At 40.6% G+C, this 25,299-nt stretch overlaps 1 protein-coding gene across 1 annotated transcript; it reads right to left on the minus strand.

The window, feature by feature from the left end:
• Positions 1-1,235: 1,235 nt before the first annotated feature.
• Positions 1,236-24,669, minus strand: TOM1L1 (target of myb1 like 1 membrane trafficking protein). Its single transcript, XM_009094376.4, has 15 exons — positions 24,518-24,669; positions 24,351-24,435; positions 22,130-22,208; positions 15,991-16,140; positions 15,604-15,723; positions 14,006-14,113; positions 13,292-13,408; positions 10,269-10,402; positions 7,828-7,888; positions 6,326-6,440; positions 5,459-5,555; positions 4,921-4,999; positions 4,024-4,111; positions 3,679-3,751; positions 1,236-2,351 (listed from the first exon to the last, which is right to left on the minus strand). Exons 1-15 carry the CDS (start codon positions 24,573-24,575, stop codon positions 2,291-2,293), a joined length of 1,425 nt encoding a protein of 474 aa, XP_009092624.1. The 5' UTR covers positions 24,576-24,669; the 3' UTR covers positions 1,236-2,290.
• Between the last annotated feature and the right edge of the window lie 630 nt (positions 24,670-25,299).

Raw genomic sequence — 25,299 nt, forward strand, 5'->3', positions numbered from 1 at the left:
ATTCTTTCATCTCTCTAATGCATTTTATTCAGCATAACATATGGAGCCCACACAAGTGAAATATATCTATATGAAGATAGCATACTGGAATTATAAAGCTTGCTGCTTCAGGGAAAAAAACCATCAAGACACATCTCTGATTTTTCCCCCAGGCTAGGGGGTAAAAAACCCCAACTTCTTCCCTCCGTTGTCTTTAGTCCATTGTCCGTCTGAAAGCTGAACTGATTATGGCAGTTCTCCACCCACTGCTTTATTCTGGCTACATTCTTTAGAAGAAAAGGAGTATCCCCCTGGCAAGTGGCAGTTCCATAAAAATGTGGGTTCTCTGTCTGAGTTTGAAAGCCCAAATTTGCACAGATACTGAACACATTCCCTCTAAAACCAGCTCTAACCTTGGTCATTAGCCAATTCCCTTCCATCTCTCTGTGACCATTTGTGGGAATTACATTCTCTGAACCTGAGAGAAGCAGAGAAGAGAATGACAAAAGCAATTCTTACCTAATTTGCTGCTCCAGTTTTGTGAACATGTGGAATGTGCTGGAAGACTATTTACCTGAAGGAATTTGGTAGTTGGATTCTGGTGTGAGTGTTTTGTTTTCCTGACCAATCTCTGCAAGCTGTGTCCTGCAGTCGGTCAGGAGACAGTCACGAGATTTTCTGCAGTTGAGGTCTTGTTCAGTTTCAGTTTAGATGTAGTGTAAAATAGTGTAATATAGTATAGAATAATATAGTATAATAAAGTAATTAATTAGCCTTCTGATATCATGGAGTGAGATGCATCATTCTTCCCAGATGTTGGGGTCACCCTGCTAATCCCATAACCACTGTGCTGCATCAAGCACTGAGAGGTTCTGTCAGCAATTGCCCATTATGGATTACACTGCAACAGCCCAGTTTGATTTGTTACCCTTCACTGTGGGGGTTCTGCCAGTTCAACTCAGCTGTAGGGGAAAAAAAAAAAATCAATCCTCCTCCAATCCTATTTTCAGCTGTTTTCTCAGGCTGCTGTCCAGACCACCACATATTTGCAAGAAAAATGAGAGTAAAGCAACTCACCTTTTCACCTCAACTTAAAAGACTCCCAGACTCCTTCAAGGTTGTCCTTTCGATAGAAGGAAGTTGTTCTAATCATCCTGCAGCAAACTCTACAGTTTCACACTAAAATACTTCCGATGCTACCTACATTTATATTTCAGGGAATACACAAATAGAGAAAAACTTGGAAGCAATAAGAGTTTACTTGTCAGTAAGCATTTGCTTTTATTTGGAATTTTATGCTATAAAAATTGCAAAAGCAGCTGAGAACTTCTTATCCTTAAACAGTTAACATAAGGAATGTTTAAATTGCAGTTATTTCACAAAAAATTAGCTTATCTGGTATGAACATGAATAAGTTCTCAAATTTTGTATCAGCTATAAATTCAGAGAACTATACCTGTTAAAGTGCACAGTTTACAGTCAGCATTAAAATAGATAAGGCACTTACTAAAAGATAAAACAGTTATTAACAGGATTAAACAATTAAAGTAAATGGGTAACCATTGCTCATCTGCATTGTAGATGATTAATTTTTCCTTCACCAGAAGAATCTCTGCAGGGCAGGAATATTGAAAGAAACAACTGATCCCCCTCCGATATTTACTGAGAAAAAAAAAGCAACAACAACATAGGAACAAGCAGGTTTTTTTCCTGTTCTGTTAACTATTGATGACAGCACTTTGTGTCCCAGCTTAGGTTCTTCCCAAAACAAAAATCCAATTAAACTGTGGGTTTTTAGGAAGAAAATAATAAAGGAAAATCGGTATTAAGGATGCAGGCAAGTAACAGTGCACATCTTCAGACATCTATTAAGAGACCAATTTTAGGGAAAAAAAATTTGTATCTCAAAACGCCTTTATAGATTTCTAGGGAGATGAACATAGCAGTGAGGCCAAAAGAGAAATTGCATTCTGCAGTTTCTGTGAATGTAAATGTGTCTTTTTTTACTTGTGCCAGGTGTCAGTCAAGTCTTACTTCATACACAGGTGAATTTGGAAGTCACATTTTACAGGCGCCCAAAATACTTTAAAATAACCATGCAAGTGGCCTTGAAGAACACACTGCTGAACATTCAGGACAAATTGTCAAGGTGTGGATCCAAGGAACTCTTCAACTTGCACACAGCTTAGTACTCCAACATTAATTACTGTGTCAAAATGCAAAACCTCATCTGTTATTCACTTGTAGTTACTGGAAGCACTGCACAGGACCAGCACTAGAGAGTGTTCAGGAAAGGATTCCACCTCCACGTTCAGTCTGTGTTCTTTTTAACTTCTGTCTTCAGCACAACATCAATTTCTTCATAAATAGCTCTGAAAGAGGAGGAGTAAGGTGACTCCTATATCACATTTCATTTTGACAAATGGCACCAGGGAAATCCTGCCCAAAGTTTACAGTGTAGCTTCCCCTGCAGGATGCCCAGGTCTCCACGGAAACAAAGAGCCAACCCTGCTCTGATTATCTGGCTGTACATTTAAAGAGGAACCTCTGGACACCGTCACTTTTGTTCAAACAAGTTTGCAGAACACAAATGGCAAGTGCACCACTGTGCAATTACTGCACCAATTAAAAAAAACCAAAAAACAATGGAAGCTTTGTCACTGACATGTTTTTTGAAAAATATTTTCTTTTAAGATTTTTTCTTCCTGAGAAGCCACAAGAACAAAATGTAAACAATGATTATTTGTTGATGTAGAATGCAACAGGTGGATCTGTGACTGGTCCCATGTGTTTATTTTTAGTTAATGGCCAATCACAGTTCACCTGTCTAGACTGTCTCAGTAAGAGACAAGCTTTTGTTATTCATTCTTTTTCTAATTTTTTGCTAACTTTCTGATGAATTTTTTTTATTCTTTTAGTATAGTTTTAATATATCTCATAAAATAATAAATCTTCTGAACATGGAGTCAACTTTCTCATCTCTTCCCTCATCCTAAGACCCCTGTGAACATTGCCACAAATAGTGACCCCAAAGGAAAAACCACCACAAAGCTTTGTTGAGATTTTCCTACCTCAAAATACAGCAGCTCCTTAGAAATAAATTTTGTACAGATAGCTCAGGGTTTGGGTTTTTTTTTTTTTTTGCAATTTACTGTTAGAAAGGGGAGTTGTGCCATCTGTTTGGTTTTGTATTAGTTTGCTGTTTCACTATTTTGGTCTTCTGGAGAGACACAGCATCCATTCCCTGTTGTAGTTAATATTTAAATTAAGGATTTTTTTCATATGCAGCAAAAAAACACTCTTTAAAGAACACAATTGCTATGAACAGGAACTCCTTTGGTTACCTTGTTCCAGAACTACCTGTGCTGAAGTTCAATCAGCTCCCTCCAGGGTCAGCAGAACCCTGACTATATTCCCTTCACCTTTCTATATCACTGGATAAGATTTTAGTAATTTTGATAGAGCATTACTCTTCCATTTTTACAGATGCCAGTTAATGAGCCCAATATAGTTTATTCCTTAATTGGTTATGCCAGAAATATTTGAAGAAAATGTACAAAATGCAGCCAACCATCATTTACATCAATGATGCAGCTGGTCAGTTAACTCAGCCTGAGTAGTTTGGTTTTCCTCTCAGAAGAAAAAGCAATTTTATCTTTGGTAACACAATTTTAAAATTCTATTTTATAAGTTACTTACTCAGTGGGAGCCAAGGGATCGAATTCCATTATCTCATAGTAATGAGGTGATTGTGACTTGCTCTTTGATGTAGCTGAAGAAAAAAGAGAGACACATCCAGATTTAAATGAGAATGAAAAGCATGATTACTGCATGTTTTTTTGTGTCTTCCCAAAAGCAGCACATTATCTGCCACGGATTCAGCTGTTTACATGCTCAAATGGACAGGTGTGTCATGGAATCCATGAGCAATATGACTTTGTCAATGCTTGTTGCTGTTCCTTGTCACTGACAGCCATTGTGTAAAGGCCTTAAGTTCTAACAAGAAAAGGAAGCATGAAAGAGGTGATTTGCAGTATTTATTACCTGCTGGTGATGGTCCATTTGATGGCACAGTCTGTCCAGCCTGCAGATTTATTGGGTTCAGAGGCACTGGGCTTAAAAGAGTCATCAACTAAGGACATCGAGCAAAACAATGCATTAACAGATTGTTCCCTGAGAACTGGTTTGACCTAACTCACATAATTGCTGGCTTATCTTTAAACTCTCTGACTACTGCAGGTAAAAATTCCAAGGCCAACAGTTAGCAACCCAATTAATCTTCATTCTCCACACAACCTTCAAAGCAACATTTAGTGTTCTATAGCACATGTGTATAATTTACTTCTGTGTGACTTGTTCCACCACACAGACTCAAACACCTGCTTTTATTTGCAGTTTAAAATAAGGACTGGGCATGTTTGTTTGGGAGCTGCTTCTCATCTTTTCTATTTCATAACATTATCTCAAAATCCCTTCAGGCTCCCTCCATTCCTTCTGTTACGGGTGTTTTCCTGCAGCATGACATTTGTCCTGCTCCGTACTAGGGGTTTAAGTGACTTTTTTGTGAGCTGTGATTTTGTGGGGGCTTTTTGTATGTTTGTTTTTAATATCTTATTTGTGATAAAAAGTACACCAGAGTAACATCATGGCAACAGGAGGAGAGCTCAGCTTGCTTTGCATAGCAACAAAGTAAACAATAGAGCAAGAGCTTTCTGCAAATTCCCTTGGGACTGTGCTGCACCCAAAGAAACAGGCTTCCACATTAGTATCTGTGGCAGCACAAGAGAAAAGTTGACCTGGTTACCAAGTAGAAAATTCCCTGAGGTATGGAGAAGGGCCACAGAAGAGATATTTGCATCTTTGCAGTTGGAGTAAATCCAGAAGTTCTCATTTGACAGCTGCCAGACAAGAATGATCATCCCGAACATAAGCATTACTCACATTGCTATATATGTTCACATTGCTATATGTGTGTCCAGCTGTGCTGCTTAAACTATTGTTTTGTGCTTCAGCTGCAAATCTAGGAGAGAGCAATACATTGAATATAAGTAAGAAATGATCAAAACTGTTTATTCTGATTGTTCCATTGTTTTTTTTTGACTGGTCTGTCTTTCCTGTGTGTTATAACTGAGAGCAGCATGGGCAGATGGACCAGTGTCTCATGCACATGAATTATAAAGACACCTCCCCTGTCTTGAACCCTTTTCCAGAGGTGTTTCATGTTTCTCCCTTTCCCTGCCAAAAGTCAGGTACATTTATGTCTATCTATGACAAAACACTGATGCATGTGTAAGTGTATTTGGAACCCTCTCAAACAATGTCTCACACAGAGGAAATTTTCACTTGTTTTACTGAACTAATACGTAAAAGTAGTAAATCTGTGTCCTCAGAGATTCTATATTCATTAAATGAATTATAGAGCACTAATACCCCTAAGGATCAGTTATCCATTCCCATTCCTTGATAAGAGACTACTCACGGGGACTGATGAGCTTTTGTAGGAGTTGCTGAATCCAGCTGTGGGTAAATTGATGGATGAGAGCTGGTTTTATCTTCAGGGTGTGCAGATAGGCCATCTGAAATTCAAAGTGATAATTAATGGTAATTTAAACATTATTATGCAAAAGTAGCTACTCGTACTTTGAACACTAAAAGAGTAAAGTTTTTGTTTGGAAGGCCTGTTCAGCTCTGAAATGGATTGATTGCTGTTTATCACATGAAAGGCAAAGTTTTAATGACTCTTAGAAGTCTTATATCCAAGGTATTTATCTCTATATTTAGAGCATCAGCAGAGCTCTACATGATAGATACCACTTGTAATTCTTGTTGCTATTTGAAAGGGATTAAAATGGAAATCTAGGGATTTATTCCCAGGGGGGAAAAAGTTCACACCTTCAGCTTTAGTATATGGACTTCCCTAAAGCAGGTAAAGGAGGGGCTTCTGCAAATAGTAATTCAGGGTACTTGAAGCCAAATCTTTCTAACACTCCTGAAAAAATTCCTGTTTCTTCCTGCCAAGTCTACAGAACAAGCCAGAGTGTTTTACAGGCCTCACTGCAGTAGAAAACAGAATATATTCTATTGCTCAAATCTATGTAAAAGGGGAGAAAAATTGTTGTAAAAAAATTATAGGCAACCTTACAATACCTTACCATTTTGTTCCTATGGACACATTTCAAATTTCATTTCTCCTTTTAAGAAAATTTAAGGAACATCCTTAACTTTAAGGAGTATCTTTTTTTTTTTTTTTTTTTTTTTTCCCTTACAAGAAACTTCTTGATTTCTCCACTAAGCTCTTGAGGGTTTTAGGGAATCAGAGTGGAAGGGGATGTCCTTCACCACTTACTTCCTGAAGGAGACACTGCAGGGTCCCTTTGCACCACTGCAGACACAGAAGATGGAGAATCTATGGAGAGGCCAAGTAGATCACCTGAGGGAGCAGATGGCTGTTTCCTGTACAGCTTAACATTTGAAAAAGAATAAGTTATGTGGGGTTTTTCTGGTGTTTTGTTTTGTTTTTTAAAGGAACTTGCATTGTTTTAACTTGCATAGTTTTAAGCAAATTGCTGTTTTCACAAAACATAAAATTTAAAAATCTTAATATTAAAAACTGCTAAGTATAAGAGAAGATCAGGACTCTGTGTGAAATATAGCTAATGAAATAAAAGATGAATTTCAGAAAAGACCAATTTCAAAAAAAAAAGAAAACCAGTTCTGAAGTAGAAAACAGAAAGGACTCAATTCTATAAAGACATTCTGAACATTTAGATACAGGTTTGATATTGATTTTCTGATCAATTCTGTACAATTCTTTTCATGCTACTTACTTGTGTTAATGAGATTTGATATGTACTTAGGAGATTGATTTTTTTTCCAGTACCTTTTTGGATAGAAAAAAAATCAAAACCACAATAATGTTTCCTAAGACACAGAAAAGAGCTCCCCTCCTTTCTCCTGTAATGTGTTGGAATTACAAACATAGCCAGCCAAAGGTTTAATAAAACCACATGCTTGAATCATACAGGTTTGGTAACACCAGATGAAAAAGAAATAAATAAAAGATGATACCTTTTAAACTCAGAGTCTGCTTAATAATATAAAAATGCTGCATCATTTGGATTATTAACCAACCCAACAGTGGGTCCATCAAGCAAAACGATCCACCTACATAACCAGAATTTAGTAATAGTGGCTTTTCAAGGAAAACAAGACCATCTTCTACCTTTTTTTAATAATTGTCAGCAGTATTTCAGCATTCACAATGCATTTTCATGTTGAGTCCCAGATGACTGCACAATTACGGCTTAGAAGAAGGTGAAACATGTGCAAAACTACTTTGGGCTATATAATTAACACCCATAATTATCAATCAATAAAGGATGGTCATTAAAGATTTGCTACAAGCCATTATTCAGAATTCAGAAAAAGCTTTGACTCAGGAAAAAAAAATCAATAGAAGAAGTGAATTCTCAATGTGCAGCAGTATTTCAGTCTCTAGTTCATTAACAGGAAACAAATGAAAAGAACCTATGGCTTCTCATTTTTTGCATGGCAGATAATTGTGCTTAGCTGCAGAGGCAATAAATCAGCATTTGAATAAATCTCTCTCATTTTTCATGCCCAAGCTTCCCTCTTACATCTGACATTATTTGCTACTTTAGTTACATGAATTTCCATGAAATTCTGCAAGTGAGACTTTAGAAAAATCATTAAGAGCAGTGTCACTCTGCCATCTCCTGTACCTCTCAACTAGAGAATAGTTCTGCATGTATCAGAAGTGTATTTTTCACAAGGAAGAGCAAAAGGAATGTTTGCAGTCCTGCATTTCAGGAGCTCATCCTTAATTACCTCCTCCCGCTCCCGCTGTATCCTCTGGTGCTCCAGGAAACGAACTCTGTTCCGTGAGAACCTGTTGAAGGTGCAGAGTTAAATGCTCATTCTTACATTCCTGTGCTGTGCTTCAGAAGAACATGAAACCAGTTATAAACAACTTTTGATTCTCAAAAGGCTCCAGAAGCACCAAACAAGCACTCCAGGTGTGGTCTCTGGGGCACTTGGCTTTATGGGCAATCTGATTCCCATTCCAGGACTGTGGTCCTGGTATCTCCTACAACCAACACCAGCTGGTTTGTTCCTGGCCCCACATTTGGAGACAGACATCTGCTTGTTCCTAAACAAAACCAAGGCTCCTCTGACACTGGTTTGCCTCTGTTCACACTAGGCAGGTAACTGTGAACATCCACTGTGCCAAATCCAATTCCTTCTGACCAGAACACTTCTAGCTGAGTCCCAGGAAGCCTTCTGTCCTCAGAGGTCTGGGCATTCCTTCATGCCTTCCCAGGACAACCCACACACCTGTTCTCACACACAGCCCTTTGCAGTGATTGTTTAAAAAATGGAAACAAACAAAAAAATCTATCTGCATAAATATGTATGTTCTAGGAGTGATAACAGTGCTATTGTGGGTCCAGAGAAGATCCACAGAAGTGACACTGAGCATCTGGAAGGTCACTGTGATTCAGCACCAGGAGCCCTGAGTTGCATGGACAGATGTATGGGCAGTTTATCCAACTGCATTTGCTATTCAGGGTTACTGTATTAGGGAGGCTCAAAAAAAGAGCACAGATGCATGAAGAAACAACAGTAAAAAAACCTTTCCAACTGTAGAACAGAAAGTATTTATCTGAAATCCAGGAAGAACCAAGAAGCTGCAGAGACACTAGAGGGAGGCACTGTTACACACATGAACTGTTGGTTGCACAGTTGAGATTGCTCTGGAATTAATTTGGATTCTACATTAATAATCAGAAACAGAAAATGCAGCACGACTCATCCTCCAACAACACACACAGTGTGAAACAGATTCAGGTCATTAAAATCAGCTGGCCCTTTACACACCTCATTGTTCAGAGGGAAATCCAAAGAACAAATCTTATGCAATACAAAATTAACCAGATACATTTTTATACTTATCCACTCTGAAGTGCAATGGATCTGCACTCAGGAAGACCTGCACCATACAAACCATAGCATGACATTACTAGAATACAGTAGTTTTCTGTCCAAATTAATCATTCTTTCCATCACCATGTGAGGAATCTGTTGAATTATATCCACAAAATTCTACTCACAGTTTGAGGTTCCCAGCCTCAACAGTATTCATCACTTGTAAAAAAAATGTAAGCCCACATCTGATTTCACTGGATTTACACAAAGGTTGAATAAAATTCCTTTTCTGCTTATTAAAAGGAAAAACCTAAAGGAAGAAGTGAGCACACAGTTCTTTCAAGATAGCTGCTGTAAAATCCACCAACACTACAGTAGACAAGATTAAAAAGTAAATGAAAACTTTGTCATGATTCAGCCCAAAGTTTATGCCTGACACTTAGAAGCATTACTGATATTTTTAGTGCAGCACTCAGAAGAGGATTAAAAAGAAAAGATGACTAAATTATACAAATTTGCTAAATTTAATACAAAACAATTGCACTTGATGCATAATGATTACTAGAACACTTTTTAGCCATGGAAGAGATGAGCTTCTTAATATGGAAGGGTACCTCCTATTAAATAAGAACACCCTCCATAAGTATGCTCGTATGATATTTTGGGGACCAACACTGGAATTTTAAGTTGAAAACTAATTTCATTTTTGCCAGCATCCAGTCATGCTACCAGTGCCATAACAGAAAAACACCCAGGATGTCAACAGGAGTACTGCTGTGCTTTCATGTGTGAAAGAAAGAAACATTTTCTGCTGTAAGACAAGCAGAACACTATGTTTCAATCCAGCTGAGAAGAGCAAGCAACTCTCCTAAGTATGCACTGAGGCAGAAGGCTGCTCTATGGCCAATTCCTGCAGTAAAGCTGTCAAAATTGTTTAGGAAGGAGGACAAGTATTCTTTTCTGGAAGCACAGACACTTAACAGAGATAAGCACCATCACCAAAGGATTTGGAGCAGCTGCTGACAAATTCACTGGACTGTGCCAAAAAGGGATGTCAAATTCCAAATTATTTTTGTGTGCCTCCATCTGATTTCCTGCCTATGCTGTTAATTTGCTTTACACCATTCTAATGTTTCCTAACTACTTTCCAGAACCATTTCTGAGGTGTTTAGGAGGCAGCAAATACATGATTTACTCTTTCTGCAGTAATATTTCTTTTCTGAATTTTAGGATAAAATTTGTCTTCATGGGGAGGATCAACAATAGGCATAGGAAGCATCTCTCCAATAAGTGTATTTATTCAGGCAGGATTCCAAATGTGAGGAGAGAGGCCCTGCACTTACCTTTCATGTCCCAGGAGGACATTATTCAGATCTTCATTTACTTGTATTAGCTCAACAATTACATCTTCATTTTCCACTGTCACCAACAATTCCATGATCCTTTCCTGCATCATCCGACAGGTCTTGTACAATTTCTGCCCAAGGCAAGGGAAGGAAAAAAATTAAAAATCCTGACTGTGGTCTCTCAGTGTGTCTGTTCTGGAGATGAATGATAAGACACTCAAGCACTGTAGAATCAGAGGTAACATTCCTTAACTTCCACAAACCACACAGGTACCAAGCACTGCAAATGGAACAATGTCCAAGTCCTTGATCTCTGCAATGCAGGGTCACAACTCCCAGCACTGTATGACTCCTACACAATCCCTACCTCTCAACTCACCTTCATTTCTAAAGATATATGTGTCTCTAAAGCGTAAATTCCAAATTGCAAAATGAAAGAGACCCCTCTGGGTGATGTAGAGCCAATGTGATTTGATCCTGCTTGAAGCTGATTAAACTCAGCAGGATACTTGGACATAATCCTGTTCAATGTCTGCTTGAAGAAAAGACAATATTAGTCTAAAGGTCAGAAGTGCTCTGTGACAATCTCAAGCTCCAACTATTCGTTTAAGTGGGAAGCCTGGATAAACTTAATCTGTAGATTTTTGAGAAAGCAACACAAACCTTAGAGAATCAACAGATAGGAGAATTATGAGAGTTTATCAAGCAGAATTTTGCATTATTGCCTGGTGAAGTGGAAGACAGTCTGTTTATATTACTCCCCTCTGCAAATTTTGCATGTTCAAAGAAACAAATTCTTTAGCAACAGGAACTTTAGCTCAGCCAACTTTTTTCTCCTTCACACAACATTTGCAAATGCAGGCTGGCTCTGCTTAAAGAAACACACAAAAAAAAAAAAAAAAAAAAAAAAAAAAAAAAAAAAAAAAGGGGGGAAATTACTCTCTTTGCACGCTACTATTCAGAAATTGCTTTGATATTCTAAGTGATCTGATTTTTCCTCAAAAAAATACAATACTTTATGTAAATCAATTATTTATTTAAAAAGAAATTTGCACCCCTTTGCTAAATCTCTGTCAAGATTGCAGAGGGCTGTACTTTTCAGTACTTTAGCTTCACAGCCCAGGATAAAACACACAAAACTGTGTTCACCCTAATGTCTGTAATCACATTTAAAATCTCCCCAACTGCACACTTTACTATGTGATCCACATTTAAAAAAATGTGTATTTCTGAAGACTCCATTACACAAGCAGACTGGCAAGTATTAATGCTCAACAGAGAAGGAAACTGAGATACTAATTTCAGGCATGGATTTGTCTGAAAACTGGAGTTTTACAATAATGGAGTAGCAGCTGGAATAACAGTCATCAGTGATTCCAATACATTTGTGCTAATTCTTACCAGCTGCTGATCTGGACCCAAATTCCTGCACATCCATCCACTATTTGTTCATTATGTCTATTCACCATCCAGTACAAAAGTTTGTTACTCCTCTTGGCTGATCCTGGACTATTCTTTAACTACAGTTATTGGCCAGCACATGATTTCCAGGGAAATATGATATCTTAAGCCTTGTCCAAAACAGGGTGGGGAAAGAGAGGAGCCTGGCCACTAATGAATATAAAGAACTGTAAACACTGATCAAGTTCACCTTGTTACAGTTTTTATTGAGGGACTCCAGATAATCTGAAGTACTAAAATCAATGTCTCCAACTCAGTCAAAGTCTAAACAAGCAGCTCTTTTAATAAAGGATTTTGTTCTGTGACAACAGAAGTCCAATCCAAGCACTCCAGGTAGTGCCACAAACAAAAAGAGAACATTAAGCATTGTTCAAGGAATAGGCTGGCTGTGCCTGATGTTTTACACCACTCTGTACACAGGGGAAAAAGAACAGAAAGAACAACAGTGAAAGGAATGAGTTTTCATTCACTCTCCTACATATGGAAACTCCACACCCTGTCCTCAACCTTTTGCCAACAATTTTATTACTGGGAGTGTCAGTCAGAATCCACTGGTTTACTGTGGGCAGCTCAATCTGTTCACCCACATACAGAAGTGTCATGGCAGGAGACAGGAAATGAAAGACATTTCGTTTCCCAACCTTGTCAGGGACCGAACAGAGGTGGTCAAGAATAATCAACCAGTGTATCCTCAACAGCACCCAGTAAGGGTTTGTAAAATTTCTGCACTGGGGAGGAGAAGCACACTGAAGGCTTGCAAAAATTAAATCAGTTCTTCAAAACACTTAATGCTGCAAAACTGTCAAAAATGCTTCCTCATTATAGCAGTTTGGAGGTAAGGCTGGAAACAGAAGGATGTACTAAAAGATTTTTAAGTTCTCAGAGACAACGTGAAACTGAAAAGCTTCCATTAACATAGGTCAGTATTGCAATGCTGAAATAATACTGTACTTTTAATTTCTCAACTGGAAAATACAGCACAAGCACATAATATCACAGAAGGAACATGTACAGGTTCACTGTCACATCACTGGACTATTGCAATACACTTCCTTCAGGCTACACTTAAAGAGTACATGAATTCCTCTGCAGCACAGCAAGCTCCCAATCTTTGAGGTCACACACATAAAGCCAATGCCTCATATTCTTCATGGGCCCTCAAGTCTGCCCCTAAGGGACTGGTGATAATAAAGAGAGCTCTGCAAACTCCAAGATGGATATGAGAGTGACACTGTGTCATCATCCATTCCCCAGCTGGAATGTTCTCGGGGCTGTTTGACAGAACATGCTCAACAGAGAACACTCCATTATGAAATTCCTTTGCCACTGGAATTCCCTAGACCTTAAATTTGCATTGCAAGCTGTATTGTCCTTTCCTGACTATCAAAATGTCAAAGGGAAGGTGAAAGAGATGAAAGAAAGCTAAGCAAAACAAGAGATAGAAACCTGTTGTTGGGTTCCATTTGTCATTCTGAATCCAGATGTTAAAAGACAAGATGTAACAATTTAAAAAGCAACTATAACCAAACCAATAGCCCCATCAATGAATTATCATGTACCTGTAAAAGATTCATATCATCTGGATTTTCAGAGCCAGGAACATTTTCTTTTAATATTGATGACATGACTCTCACATTCATTTTTGCCATATCCAGTTCACTGTACAGTTTCCCAATCTGTTGGAATTCAACAGGAGAATATTGTGCAGGTGAACAGAGCAAGCAGAATAATTTTTACCTCTAATACACACTTTCTTTCCCATTAGGTATGATATGCATTATTATCATCATCATCATCAATTAGCATTATTTTACTCTGGTAACATGATATGGAAATGAATAGAATTAGTTCAGCTTTTAAATGTGCACTCAAACTAAGATCCAAGCTTGATAGCACTACTTGTTTTCCTTACAGTTAATCCCTGGCACTGATGTCACTGTTCCTCCTTTTAGTTACACACAGGGCAAGCAGGAATGCAAGAGAACTATCCTTTCCTTCCTGCTTTTTATAATAACCTCTTCCCACAAGCCTATGTGAAACAAGCAAGAAATCCAAACTTATCTCTGAACAAGTTTTTATCAATTTGCATAAGAGCACTGTAAGATGTGATTAGCCATCCACAGACTCGAGCAGTAACTCCACAAACCGAGCAGGAACCCAGAGCTACACTCTGTGCACTGAGGGTCCCTCCAGGGGCACCCAGGCTACTCCAGCCACACATTCACAGCACATTCCAGGTGGACCCACCCTCCCCTAAACCTGTAGTGTTGTACCTGCTCTGGAGTCAACAACAACGTTGGGCCCGTGGGAAGAGGCAGAAAGGAACATTTAGCAGGACTGGCAGAGGATGGGGATGACTTTGCACAAGGCCGGGGGGAAATCTGTGAAGACACAGAAAACAGAGCTTGGGTTGAACAAAACTGCAGCAGGCATCCAGCTGAGAGAGGAACATCTCTCAGACTACACAGCTGGGCAGGAGCTTCCTCATCATCAGTGGTCCCAGGGAATTTGTTGAGCAAGTCCTATTTAAAAAAAAATAAATCTAATGGCTATTTTGTAATGAAATGAGGCTTGGAAAACAAATATTTTCAGAAAGGGTTTTCAAATAAGTTCCATCACAGGATGAAGTGGGAATGGCTTAAGAACAGGCTAGCAAGGAATAATTAAGCCATCTAAGAGCAAAGAGTCCTTCCCAGAGTGCCACTGCAATTTTGCAATGAAGGACAATTTGGAATGTGATCACACTTGGAAGCAGTAAAAAAGGCTGGAGGGCTGAGTCTGGGTCTCTTCAAAAGGTAAAATACAAAAATCTCCTGGACTGAAAAGCAGAAACAGTCTGAGAGAGCTTCACCTTCATTGCATCTGAACTGATTGCCAAAAAATTCAAATGCAAATCTCAGCCTGCACTACAAACCCTTCACTTCCTGGAGACTAAGGTAAAAACTGTGTTCAGGTTTGCTACTGATTTCTACTGGCAAGTACATGAGGTAAACAAAATAATCTCTAATGCACTAAGTGAGGGCAAAAATTAGTATCTATTGAGAGCATTCATCACACAGCTCGTTCAAACAACCTTTAAATACATAAACTTTTGCACACTCCACTACTCAACCAGAAGATCAAACTCAGGATAAATCTGAATTATTCCTGTCTGCAGTGATTATAGACATTAAATTCTGTAACTGCAAGATTCCACACAGTGGCAGATGACTTTCACACTGCCCAAAGCTCTTGTGAAAATTCGTCTAAAAAAAAAAAAAAAAGAAAACTAGAAAGAATGGCATTAAACCATCCACTGTATTTACAGCTGCTGCACAATGTTCAAACCATACTTATATTTAATGTCCTAAATACCACACAATACTACCTATGACAGAGGCTTAAATAACACTTACTCTGCAAAGCTGGAGAGATATGCAGACAATAATATTTTCTTACAGATTTCTACATCTCTCCATTTAATCTTAAAGATAGATGATGCTCATATTCTCAACAGTATGTGTTTTTGTGAAAACCTTACTCATTTTTGTTGAGGCTTTCAGAAGCTGACAAGTTTGGAGCACTAAGCACTCCTTTATTTTGAAGTAAACAGCATGCACAGATCTTTTAAAGTATCAAGACAGAGATGCTTCATTTCTGAGAACATATCCATGAATCTGTACTTGAAAATGAAATAAACTACTATATAGAACAGGTTTCTTTGTTGTTATCTTAGCTGCCATAACTGAAACTGATTCCTGCTCACGTGCTTAAGTAATTTGGTCATATTCTGCCCTGAAGCTTTTAAATTAAAAAACCCAGATCAAACACTCCTTCTGTGTCCCATAAAATTAACACATCCCATTTCTGAAGTGTCTTTGTGTATCCTCACCTTAGATCCAGCACTGCTAGTGACAGAGGATGGAAACTCCACTCCTTTCTTCAGCAATTCTAGGTAAACTTCTTTTACTTCGCTCACATCCACCATCCCTTGGAAACCTCGTGCCCAAACCTGGTTTTGAAATATCAGGGACAGTAAGAGTCACAGAAATGGCCAGTCAGTGGGTCAGGCAAATGCTTTTAAAAAGTATGGTCCTAAAGACAGGTCATTCCCTTCCTCCACTTTGGATAACTCCGTTCAGTGCAACAGGAACCACAACAGCTCCAGAGTTAAGGTCTGCTTTCAGAAGAGGTTCCCAGGATTTAAACAGGTTGCACAATTAAACATTTACCACACAGCAGAGACGCTGTGAACGCTCACAGTTTACTCCAGACTCACCATGATAAAGGTCAGGATTTTCTCCTGCATATCAATGGGCAGGCTGCATCTTGGGTTCAGCAGTTTCACCAGCTTGTCTTTGCAGAAATCCTTCTTCACAACTAAAGACTGGAATCTTGGGCCACAGTTCTCCATACACATTTCAAGCAGCTGCACACACAAAAAACCTTCAATTACACAAAGAACAGGGGGGTAAAGCCCCACAAATTGACTGCTTTTTTTCCTTTTTGTTTGTTTCATGGAGTTATAGGGAAGAGTAGGAATGGATGTGAACAGATAACTGCTCACTAGAATGCCTAATGAGGTCTCTTCAAGGAAACAGCAGCTCCCTGTGTGCTCTGTTATACCTGCACAGCCCAAAGGAGCTGTGCCAGCCACGGTGACTATTTTTAACAGAGAAGCATGGTCACACTTGTTTCTATGTCACAGCACGTACTCAACACATCCTCCTTAACAGCAGGAAATCTGCCCATATCTTAAAAAAATTACTTGTACAGGTTCAGCAATAGAATTAATTCACTGCCTAGCATACAGGTACCCTGGTCTGACTGCAGATTCTGAAGAGCTCTGCAGGAGAAGAAAATCAGATTACTAAATGCCTGTCGTCTAATCTGCCCTGTAAGTCAGAGACTAATAATAAAATAGGAAAGAACAAATTCACCAACTTGGAGCACAATTTCTCCACACATTTCAAATGTCACATTGATTTGAAAAAAAATGAGCTGAAATGTTCCAATTCTCAGATTCATCTTCATGAGGAAAGTCTGCTTCCAAAACCATGCTTCAAATGCTCAGAGCAGGATCCCTGCAAGCACTGTGCCTGCCCTATCAAACACAGCAGGATGTGGTAATGACATAACACTTCTCCCTTGTACATCTGGAGGTGGCTGATTACAATTCTCATTTTGCAGGAGAGATGTCAAAAACTGCCATTACATCCCAGTCAGCTGGGACTTGACAGGAAACTGGGATCAATCAGATCAGGTGCAGAATCAGGAACAAAACTCGTCTTGCCTGGCCCAGATCTGAAGATGGATGATGACCCTCACAGGGAAAGATTGTCTCTCTTGTGCTTTCTCTTCAATTGTAGCTTCGTTTTCCCTCCCAATGTAAGAGAGATGATAGAAAGGTGAAAGCAAAGGGCTGACATTAACAAAAAGCTGCAAAATTTCATGGGTTTTGAGACAGAATTTCCCCCGAATCATGTCACAGACAGAACATATTCTCAAAAGGATACATGTATTTCAAGGGATGATATTGTGATCTTGATAAAAGTAGGTTAAGTATCCTTTCCTATTCAGAGCAGACTACATTTGACTAAGTGAAATCATTTTATTAACTCATTTTTTAGCCCCAAGACTCTGGGATTTTTCTCCCAGTGTGATTAGGAACTTACAGGACAACAGGTTGAAGAGAAGAAAATACATTGCCAAAATGAAAACAGGGTAGAACAGAGAGACACTGACAGACAGATGTGCAAAAAGCTAGCTAAAGATAATTACAAAAAAATCTTGGCTCAAAACATTACTTTTCATGAGTGTACATGAAACATATGCTAATAAGCCAAGTCATTTGCCTGTACAGTACTTCAAAGATGCTTTGTGTAAAATATTTTCAACCCAGTGCATGGGAAACTTGTTATACTACTCCCTATTATTAATTCCCTACTTAGGGGACTGAGTATTTACCCACTGATTGAAAGTACTGAACTAATCGTAGGGATCCTCCACTCAATTATGCCAGCCCAGCCCACTCACTTAGAGGAAAACTAAGCTTGTATAAGAAAAAGAAGAATTTGACTCAATTATTTTTAACTGGACAAGCCACTTTCATGCTAATAACAGCTTTCATTAGAATTTCAATATGGGTATTTATCATGCAAATAGGACTCCAGTGCAAATAGGATTTCACAGTCCCAACCACTTCCACCAGAAGGAACAGATCCAAGGTGGCCAAGCCAACCTCTGCTCCACACAGCTCAATGGAAACTCAACAGAAACATGTTTAAATAATGAAACTGGCAAATTAACTTCAATCAAACCATTAAACTTCTTGTCAATGGCAAACAGGATGTGAGAAGTGCTGGAATTGACAGAGCTGCTGTGTCCCAGGATAACTGATCCCAGAGATCTGCACTCAGCAAAAGACGCAAACTGTGTAACCCAAGGCTTCTGGTTTGCAGGACTGAATCACAGAAGTAAAATGATAAAAGGCATCTACAAAGAAGTGAAGCTAAACTGTGAAGCAGAAACAAAAAATGAGAGAAGTTGGTGAGCACAGCAGAAAGTCAGCTATGTTCCTTATCAAGAGAGACCTGACTCGGATTTCAGGGCTCACTGCACATCTGAAGCAGCCAGGTTTGGTCCATAAAGCTGAGCAATGGGTGCAGCTTGGGAGGGACACTTCTCAGACCCAAGGTGGCTGCGAGAAAACCCAGATGAACAGCCTGCATCTTCACATTTCTGACTCAAGGGGAACAAGCCATTAATCTGTCTCCAGGATTACACTCCACTGAACACATCCTGATGCCTGCCCAGCTGAGGTTTGGAACTGCAATATGCTCTTTCCAAGGCCAGCATTTAAACCAAACCGGTATGAGCAGCTCTTTCAGCTGCCACTCACCAATTACAGGGCAGGGGCTGGGTACACTTGGTCAAGGTCCAGCATTTCAAAAACACTGAATTTTCAGAAGTCTTGAATTTTTCCAGATTTCACATGTCAAACACTGAAATCTGGATTTCCTTTGCTCCCACTTGATGTCCTCTTCTTCTTTGTCAGCACATACCATAAAGTATAATAAAATAGAGTAGTACTCTTTTAATTGAGTGCAATTGAGGACTTTCTCATGCTTTTGTTTTTCAGATCCTCTGTTTTGTAGAATGTTAATTTAACAAACTAAAATCTGAAGGCCACATGTACCATGCTACATTTTTTTCTGCATAAAAAAAAATTACACAAGATTAAGAGGAAAAGTGGAAATATTCTTAGGAAAAAATACCTGTCAAAATTTAATTCTAGGCAATTATAGAATGGCTTATGTTGGAAGGGACCTTCAAGGCCAACTAGTTCCAATTCCCCTGCCATTCACTAGATCAGGTTGCTAAGAGCCCCATCCAACCTGGACTTGAACATTTCCAGGGATGGAGCATCAACAATTTCTGGGGGAAAATGACTTCCTTTAAAATATTTTCCAACAATATAGTACAGAGATGAAATAGCAATTTAATGTTAAATTTCTGTCCACTGCTTTGAATGCAGGAGTGAGAGGGACACATTCAATAAACAATTCCCCATGTGCTGTTCAGCTCCTGAGACCTCACAGGGATCTGGACTGGGGTGCTGCAGCAAATGCTTTACAAAACCAAGTGAGCTCAGTGCAGGTGACTGAACAGCTGTCTCAGTACTCATTACATAAACAGAATTTATGTATCTAAAGTCTAGCAGTAATAAAAAGTCAAGTAATGCACACACAGTCTGTTGGATTCCTGCCTGAAAGATCTAATCCTTTTCACTCTGATTGCGCAACCTCCAGTGCCAGCCCTGATCTCTCGGTGTTATCAAAGACTGGGCATGAGGCAACTCCATGGCCTGACACAAACACCTCCATCCACGTGACTTCACAGGAACTTCAGCAGCTCAGAGCACCTGAAGCCAAGCCACAGCCAGCACATTATGCAGCTGGCACTCAGCCTTCTTCCTCCAAGTAAATAAAGCATCATCCAAGAGCGAGGAGGAGGAACACACTGCTGAGATTTAACACATCCCAGTAACAGAAACAGGGCTAACATGTGCAGTCGAGCTGCTTCCATGAAGATTTCCACACTCCACTCTGTGTGCATCCTCTGGGAATGAGCTCCTTAAGCAGCTTCATTAGAAATATTAAATTCAAGGATGTCAAGGTTGAATAGAGAGAAGTGGATCAAAGTGCACTTATAAGAAATGTGATTTGTTTATACTTCTTAGTTTTATCTAATGCAGGTAGGAGAGACAATCTGATGTGGAATCTCAAAAGCTAGAGGACCACACTTACTGTAAGAAATACAGGCACTAACAGTTCATCCAAAAAAACCCCTTATTTTTGCAAAACTCTGGGAGGAAAACAATTTTTAAGAGATGAGAATTGCACAGGGAAGGAACAGTTTGTATTTCAGGGATTGAAAATTATTTCTTTTTTTCCATTTGCAATTAATTGCTGTTGTCATCTAAGCATTTCAAAATGGAAAACAGGAACAATTTCATTAAGGCAATTAAAAAGATGAAACCAGAAGTTACAGCACATAGGAAGAGTGATGTGGGAAAGGTAAAAGCCACACATGGTTAGCAATGAGGTCATCAAAGGAAAGATTTTACACATGCTAAAATTATGGCAGTACTGGTAAAAAACCAGCAGTACTTGTAAAATAAAAAGAAAAAGGAAAAAAGCCAGAGGCACAGGGAGAGGCAAAGTATAAAAGATCTTATGCAAGAACTAAAACTAGAAAGAGAGAGAGTTAGAAGAAAGGCTGGAACTTATTTAAATTGAAAAAAAAAAAAAAGGAAAAAAAGATTAAGGAATACAGGGATAAGAACTCTGCAAACAGAAAACAGCAGCTGGGCCAAGAGGATGTGACTGCCTGGCAGGCAAGTTACAGGTGTGCATGGGAGAGGGTGAGGACAGAGAAAGGGGCTGGAACAGAACAGGAACTGCACTCCCAGCTGAACCTGCCACATGCTCTGTCTGCAATACAATGAGCTCCCAGGTCAGTGTGATAAAGTTCTTCCTTGGACAGACCTGGATCAAGATCCTTCTCCCACTTTTACATATTTAAAAGCTAAGCTATAGTGTCACCTTGGGTATATCTGCACTGGAAATACTCAAGGAACAGCTCCCAAACCTAAACCCTGGGTTATCAGCAGAGACTGTGCCAGATAATCACAACAGGACCTCGCTGCACAAGGGCTGCAGGAGACAGACCTGATACAGGGATGGCAGGTACAGTGGAAAGCCAGTGCTCCCATTATGCAAACATACAGAACACACAAAAATGTGACTCATGAGACAGTGGAGGAGGAAGCCAGAGAAGAAGTGCAGAAACAGAGTGAGCTAGAGGTCTATATTGACATGTTTAACAATTATCTGCATCTCTAACTTGTCAGGAGACACTTGGGCAATTGCTAAGTGACCTACTATTTGGCACTATCCATCACCCATCTTCATTAATCACTTCTCAGCACATCTTGATACAGATTATGATTTTGCACAACAAATACCAAACCCATGAGTAATAGTACTCAAAGTGATGCAGATAGGCCTCTAAAACCTCAAAAAAGGAAATGGTGAAGAAAATACCTTTAGCCAATTAACAAAACCTAAAATCCTCAAGAACCTAAAATACAAAAGATATTACTCTGGTCACAGTAGCACTGCTGGTAGTCAAGAGTAATTCAAGTCAGAAACTCAGGACTTAAGACAGTATTAGAACTTCCTGCACTAACATACTTCAGTAAATCTTAAACTGACTGAAATCACAACAGCTCCCCAAACCCTGGAGCAGTTCAGGAACATTGCCAGATTCTAGGGGCCACATGCTAAACAAGGATATTCCCAGACACTCCTACCTTTAGCCATAACATCTGAATTTCATACAGCTCACTCTGCCTCTTGCTCCCTTACTTAACTCACCATGGTTACTTTTTCCTTCAAGTTTATCATTTAAATGTGATAACATTTCCTGTTAGCAAGCACGTATCACACATTCCACCAGTGCTGCACACTGTGCTTAGTTTGACTAAGATCAGCACCACAAGGTGAGTAATAGAATGGTCAAATGTAGCTTTTATGTAATATCCTAACCTCTCTGTCTTTCACAAACAGGTGGGGCTCTCACAGGACAGTCATTGGAGCAAATAAGAACTATCCTACTTTTTACACAGAACAAGTTAGCTCCCTACCCAGCACCCCCACCAGAATTTGCATCATCCAGGAGTCCATGGAATGCCAACAAACCATCTGATCTGCACTGTGTCAGTGCTGTACACACAAACAACAAAGACTGAAAACATCCTGGAGAGTTGTGTCAGGGATAATTTGCATGCCACCTTATCGTTTAGACTGTTTGCCTTCTTAGTGTCTAATTAATATAAATATAGCTGTACTTACAGACAAGGTAAGCCTGATCTCCTTGTGGTTACAGTTTTTTGAAAGCTTCTTCTTCAGTGCTTTAACTGCATCTTTGGGCCTGTGACAAGAAATGAAAGAGGAAAAGTTACCAGTGAAGTTTTCTAGTTCATAACTTCATCCAAGAAACAAAAATACCAGCCTGAGATACAGGACCAAATCCACCCCTGTGCTTACACCCACATAAAACCAGAGCAATTGTCCCATTGATTTCAGCAAAATCTCTTCAGCACTGAAGTAGAGCAACAAAGCAGTGAATCAGGTTTGTTACTGCAGACTGTGCATTACTCCAGAGACTTGTGCAGAGAGATAAAGTTCTTCTCCTCTGTAAAGTCTGCTCCAAAATGATATTTTTCCACTGTTGTAGAATAGAATTACATATCTAGCTTTTATTGCCATGAAAGGAAATATCAACTGCCAGATGTGTCAAGAGTTGACTGGCAGTTTTCATGTATGATACAATTAGAAAATATTCTCCTGGGAGTGCTGTCAGGAGTAGGGGTGTCATGGATAACTTCCAATCTTATAATTGCAGGATGCACTTAACTCATCTGAGTAACTACCATGGATGCATGGACAACCCACTCCAGCCAGGAGACAGGGGTATTTCTAACCCAGCCATTTTCATTTCTATATATACACCCCATATCTTTTAACTATCTGTGTAGGAGGAAAAGGGTGGAAGATGGTATCGAGGTTATCACATGTGGGAAGCAGTTTTGCCTCATTAATATGGACTACCTATAGTGTACAATTATTAGGGCCAGCCCAACACTCATGATCAACATAAACAAGATGTCCTAACATCTCTTTAGGATCTCTCTAGAATCTAAGATAAAGCAATAGGCCCAAATACAATGTTTCACTAAAAAAAAAAAAAAAAAAAAAAAAAAAAGAGAAATATTTGTTGAAAACATTTCAAAGTCAATGAAATTAAGTGAATGTTTACCATTACTGCATCTCTTTGTTTGAAGTGCTATACCTCATGAGAAAAAACAGAAAAAAAAATAGGAGACATTTCTCTATTTTTCTTAATTATATGTCATACCCAGGCACATCAGAAGAGCATCAAGTGACAGATGGGGGCACAGGAGTGCAGAAGTTTAGTGTAGCTGTACTACAATCCCACTCCTGCTTGCTTCCCCCACTGAAACATCTGGAAATGCTCTGGTCAGGAGCTGGATATTGCATTAAAATAACCATTTGCCTAATTAGATGCAGCAGTTCTGTTGCTCCTACTATCCTGTTACAGACTGTGACTAGTAGTAGCTGCCTAGGAGGAAGTTACAAGGAGCTCCTAAGCTGTGCACAAAAGGAAACAGTTAATTAAAAAAAGGCCCTGTTGCATGGAAACTTTACATAAAAACTAACACTGAGGGTCAAAGCGTGCTGTTGCTAATGGCAATAACCAGAAGGAAGTCATTATTACTGACATTCCAAGTACTAAGAACCACGGCTGAGAGCATGGAATCCAAAACAAGGAGAGGAGAGATAGGCTGATAAAGTAAAAAAGACACCTGTGCAGAAAGTAAGCCATACCTCATTGTTCTGGAGAAAACTCTTTAGCTAGTGTTAAAATATGCCACTGCTAGAATGCAATGCAATGCTGAAGCAGATCTGACATGAGAACAAGTCTCCTTTTTTCCCCTTTTACAGGTGGAAAACAAGGAAGTTCAGAGCAGTAAATGGCTGAGCAAACCTGGATGTGGTGCAAGAGACCATCTCAGTCGTGGGAGCACACCTGGGTGGGACAGATCCCACTACAGAGGATCCGAGCCCACGCTTCACCCCGGCTGAGGCACAGCCTGGCAGAGACTCTGCACGGTGGGGAGCTCGAAGGCAATAGCCAAGAGTTTCAAATAGCGTTGTAGGCACCCATGATCTCGAAGCCTTTTTCCAGGTGGGTTTGCAGAGCACAGGGGTAGTAGCCCTTCAGCCTGACGAGCAGATAAGAAACCCGTGTCACCACCTTTCTCTGCCATGTGTCTATGGGGAAGAACCTTCGAGCCTAATCCGTAAAAGCTCCGATGGTCCCGCGACAGGCAAAGCTTTTCCTTGGGAATGAAAGCTACGTGCTCCCTTCGCTATTTCGTTTCGGGTCACTTCGCATCAGCGTCCTACGCCGGCTGCTCGATGGCGCTCTGCCCTCGAGCGACGCCGGTGCCACCTCCTCGCCCCGCAGCCCCCCGGCCCGCTCGCTCACCCCTCCTCCGTGGCGTTGATCACGTCGCAGATGTGCATGAACTGTCCCCACTCCTCCGTCTGCAGCGACCCGAGCGTCGCCCGCTCTGAAAGGCCAAGGGGAGCCGAGGGTCAGCGCCCGGCGGGGACAGAGGGGGCGGCGCGGGGGCACCGCTCGAGGCTACTCACCGACCAGGCTACCCACGGCGGTGCCGAACGGGTCCTTCGGAGCCTTCCCGAAAGCCATGGCCACTACCGGCAGCGCTGCGCGGGCTCTGCGGGCCGGCAGCCCCGGCCCCGCCGCCGGATCTGGCTGCTCCCTCCCGCCCCGCCGGGCGCTCCCTTCCTGCGCTCAGGCGGGGCCGCCTCCAGGTGTTGCCGCGGCCCCTCCAACCTGATCCCGGCACCGCCCCGCCCCGCCGGGTCCCACCCGGGCCTCCCCTGGGATAGGGCTCTCCTCGGTACCCGCCAGGCAAAGCTTTTCCTGGGGAACCGAAGCTGTCTTTTGGGTCGCTTCACATCAGCACCTTACGCCGGCTGCTCGATGTCGCCCTGCCCTGGGGCGACGCCGGTGCCACATCCGCGCCCCTCACCCCGGCCCGGACCTAAAGCATCCCCTGACCTCACACAGCCACGGGCTCATTTTCCTGCCCCATGGACCTGCGAGCCCCCCGCTCACAGGCAGCGGTGGCTCAGCCGGCTCCCAGATGGGATTTCACAACTGAATCCACGAGGAACTTGGCGTTTCGTGAGGCGAAACTTCAGAGCCCCTTCTGCTGCTGGTACCACGCTGAACCCCATGTGCGAACAGTTTAACCTCTGCACCACCGGTACACAGCCCCCGGGGCTGCCCTTGCTCCTGAAACCTCCTCTTCTGATCCGCACATTTAAAAAGAATACAAGCAAAAATCTCAAAGGGGGAAATTCCCAGTGGTGCATCCAAGTTACATTCATAAATTCATCCTCTTCGT

This window comes from Serinus canaria, chromosome 18, assembly GCF_022539315.1.
Source record: "Serinus canaria isolate serCan28SL12 chromosome 18, serCan2020, whole genome shotgun sequence".
In the NCBI taxonomy this organism is placed as follows: domain Eukaryota; kingdom Metazoa; phylum Chordata; class Aves; order Passeriformes; family Fringillidae; genus Serinus; species Serinus canaria.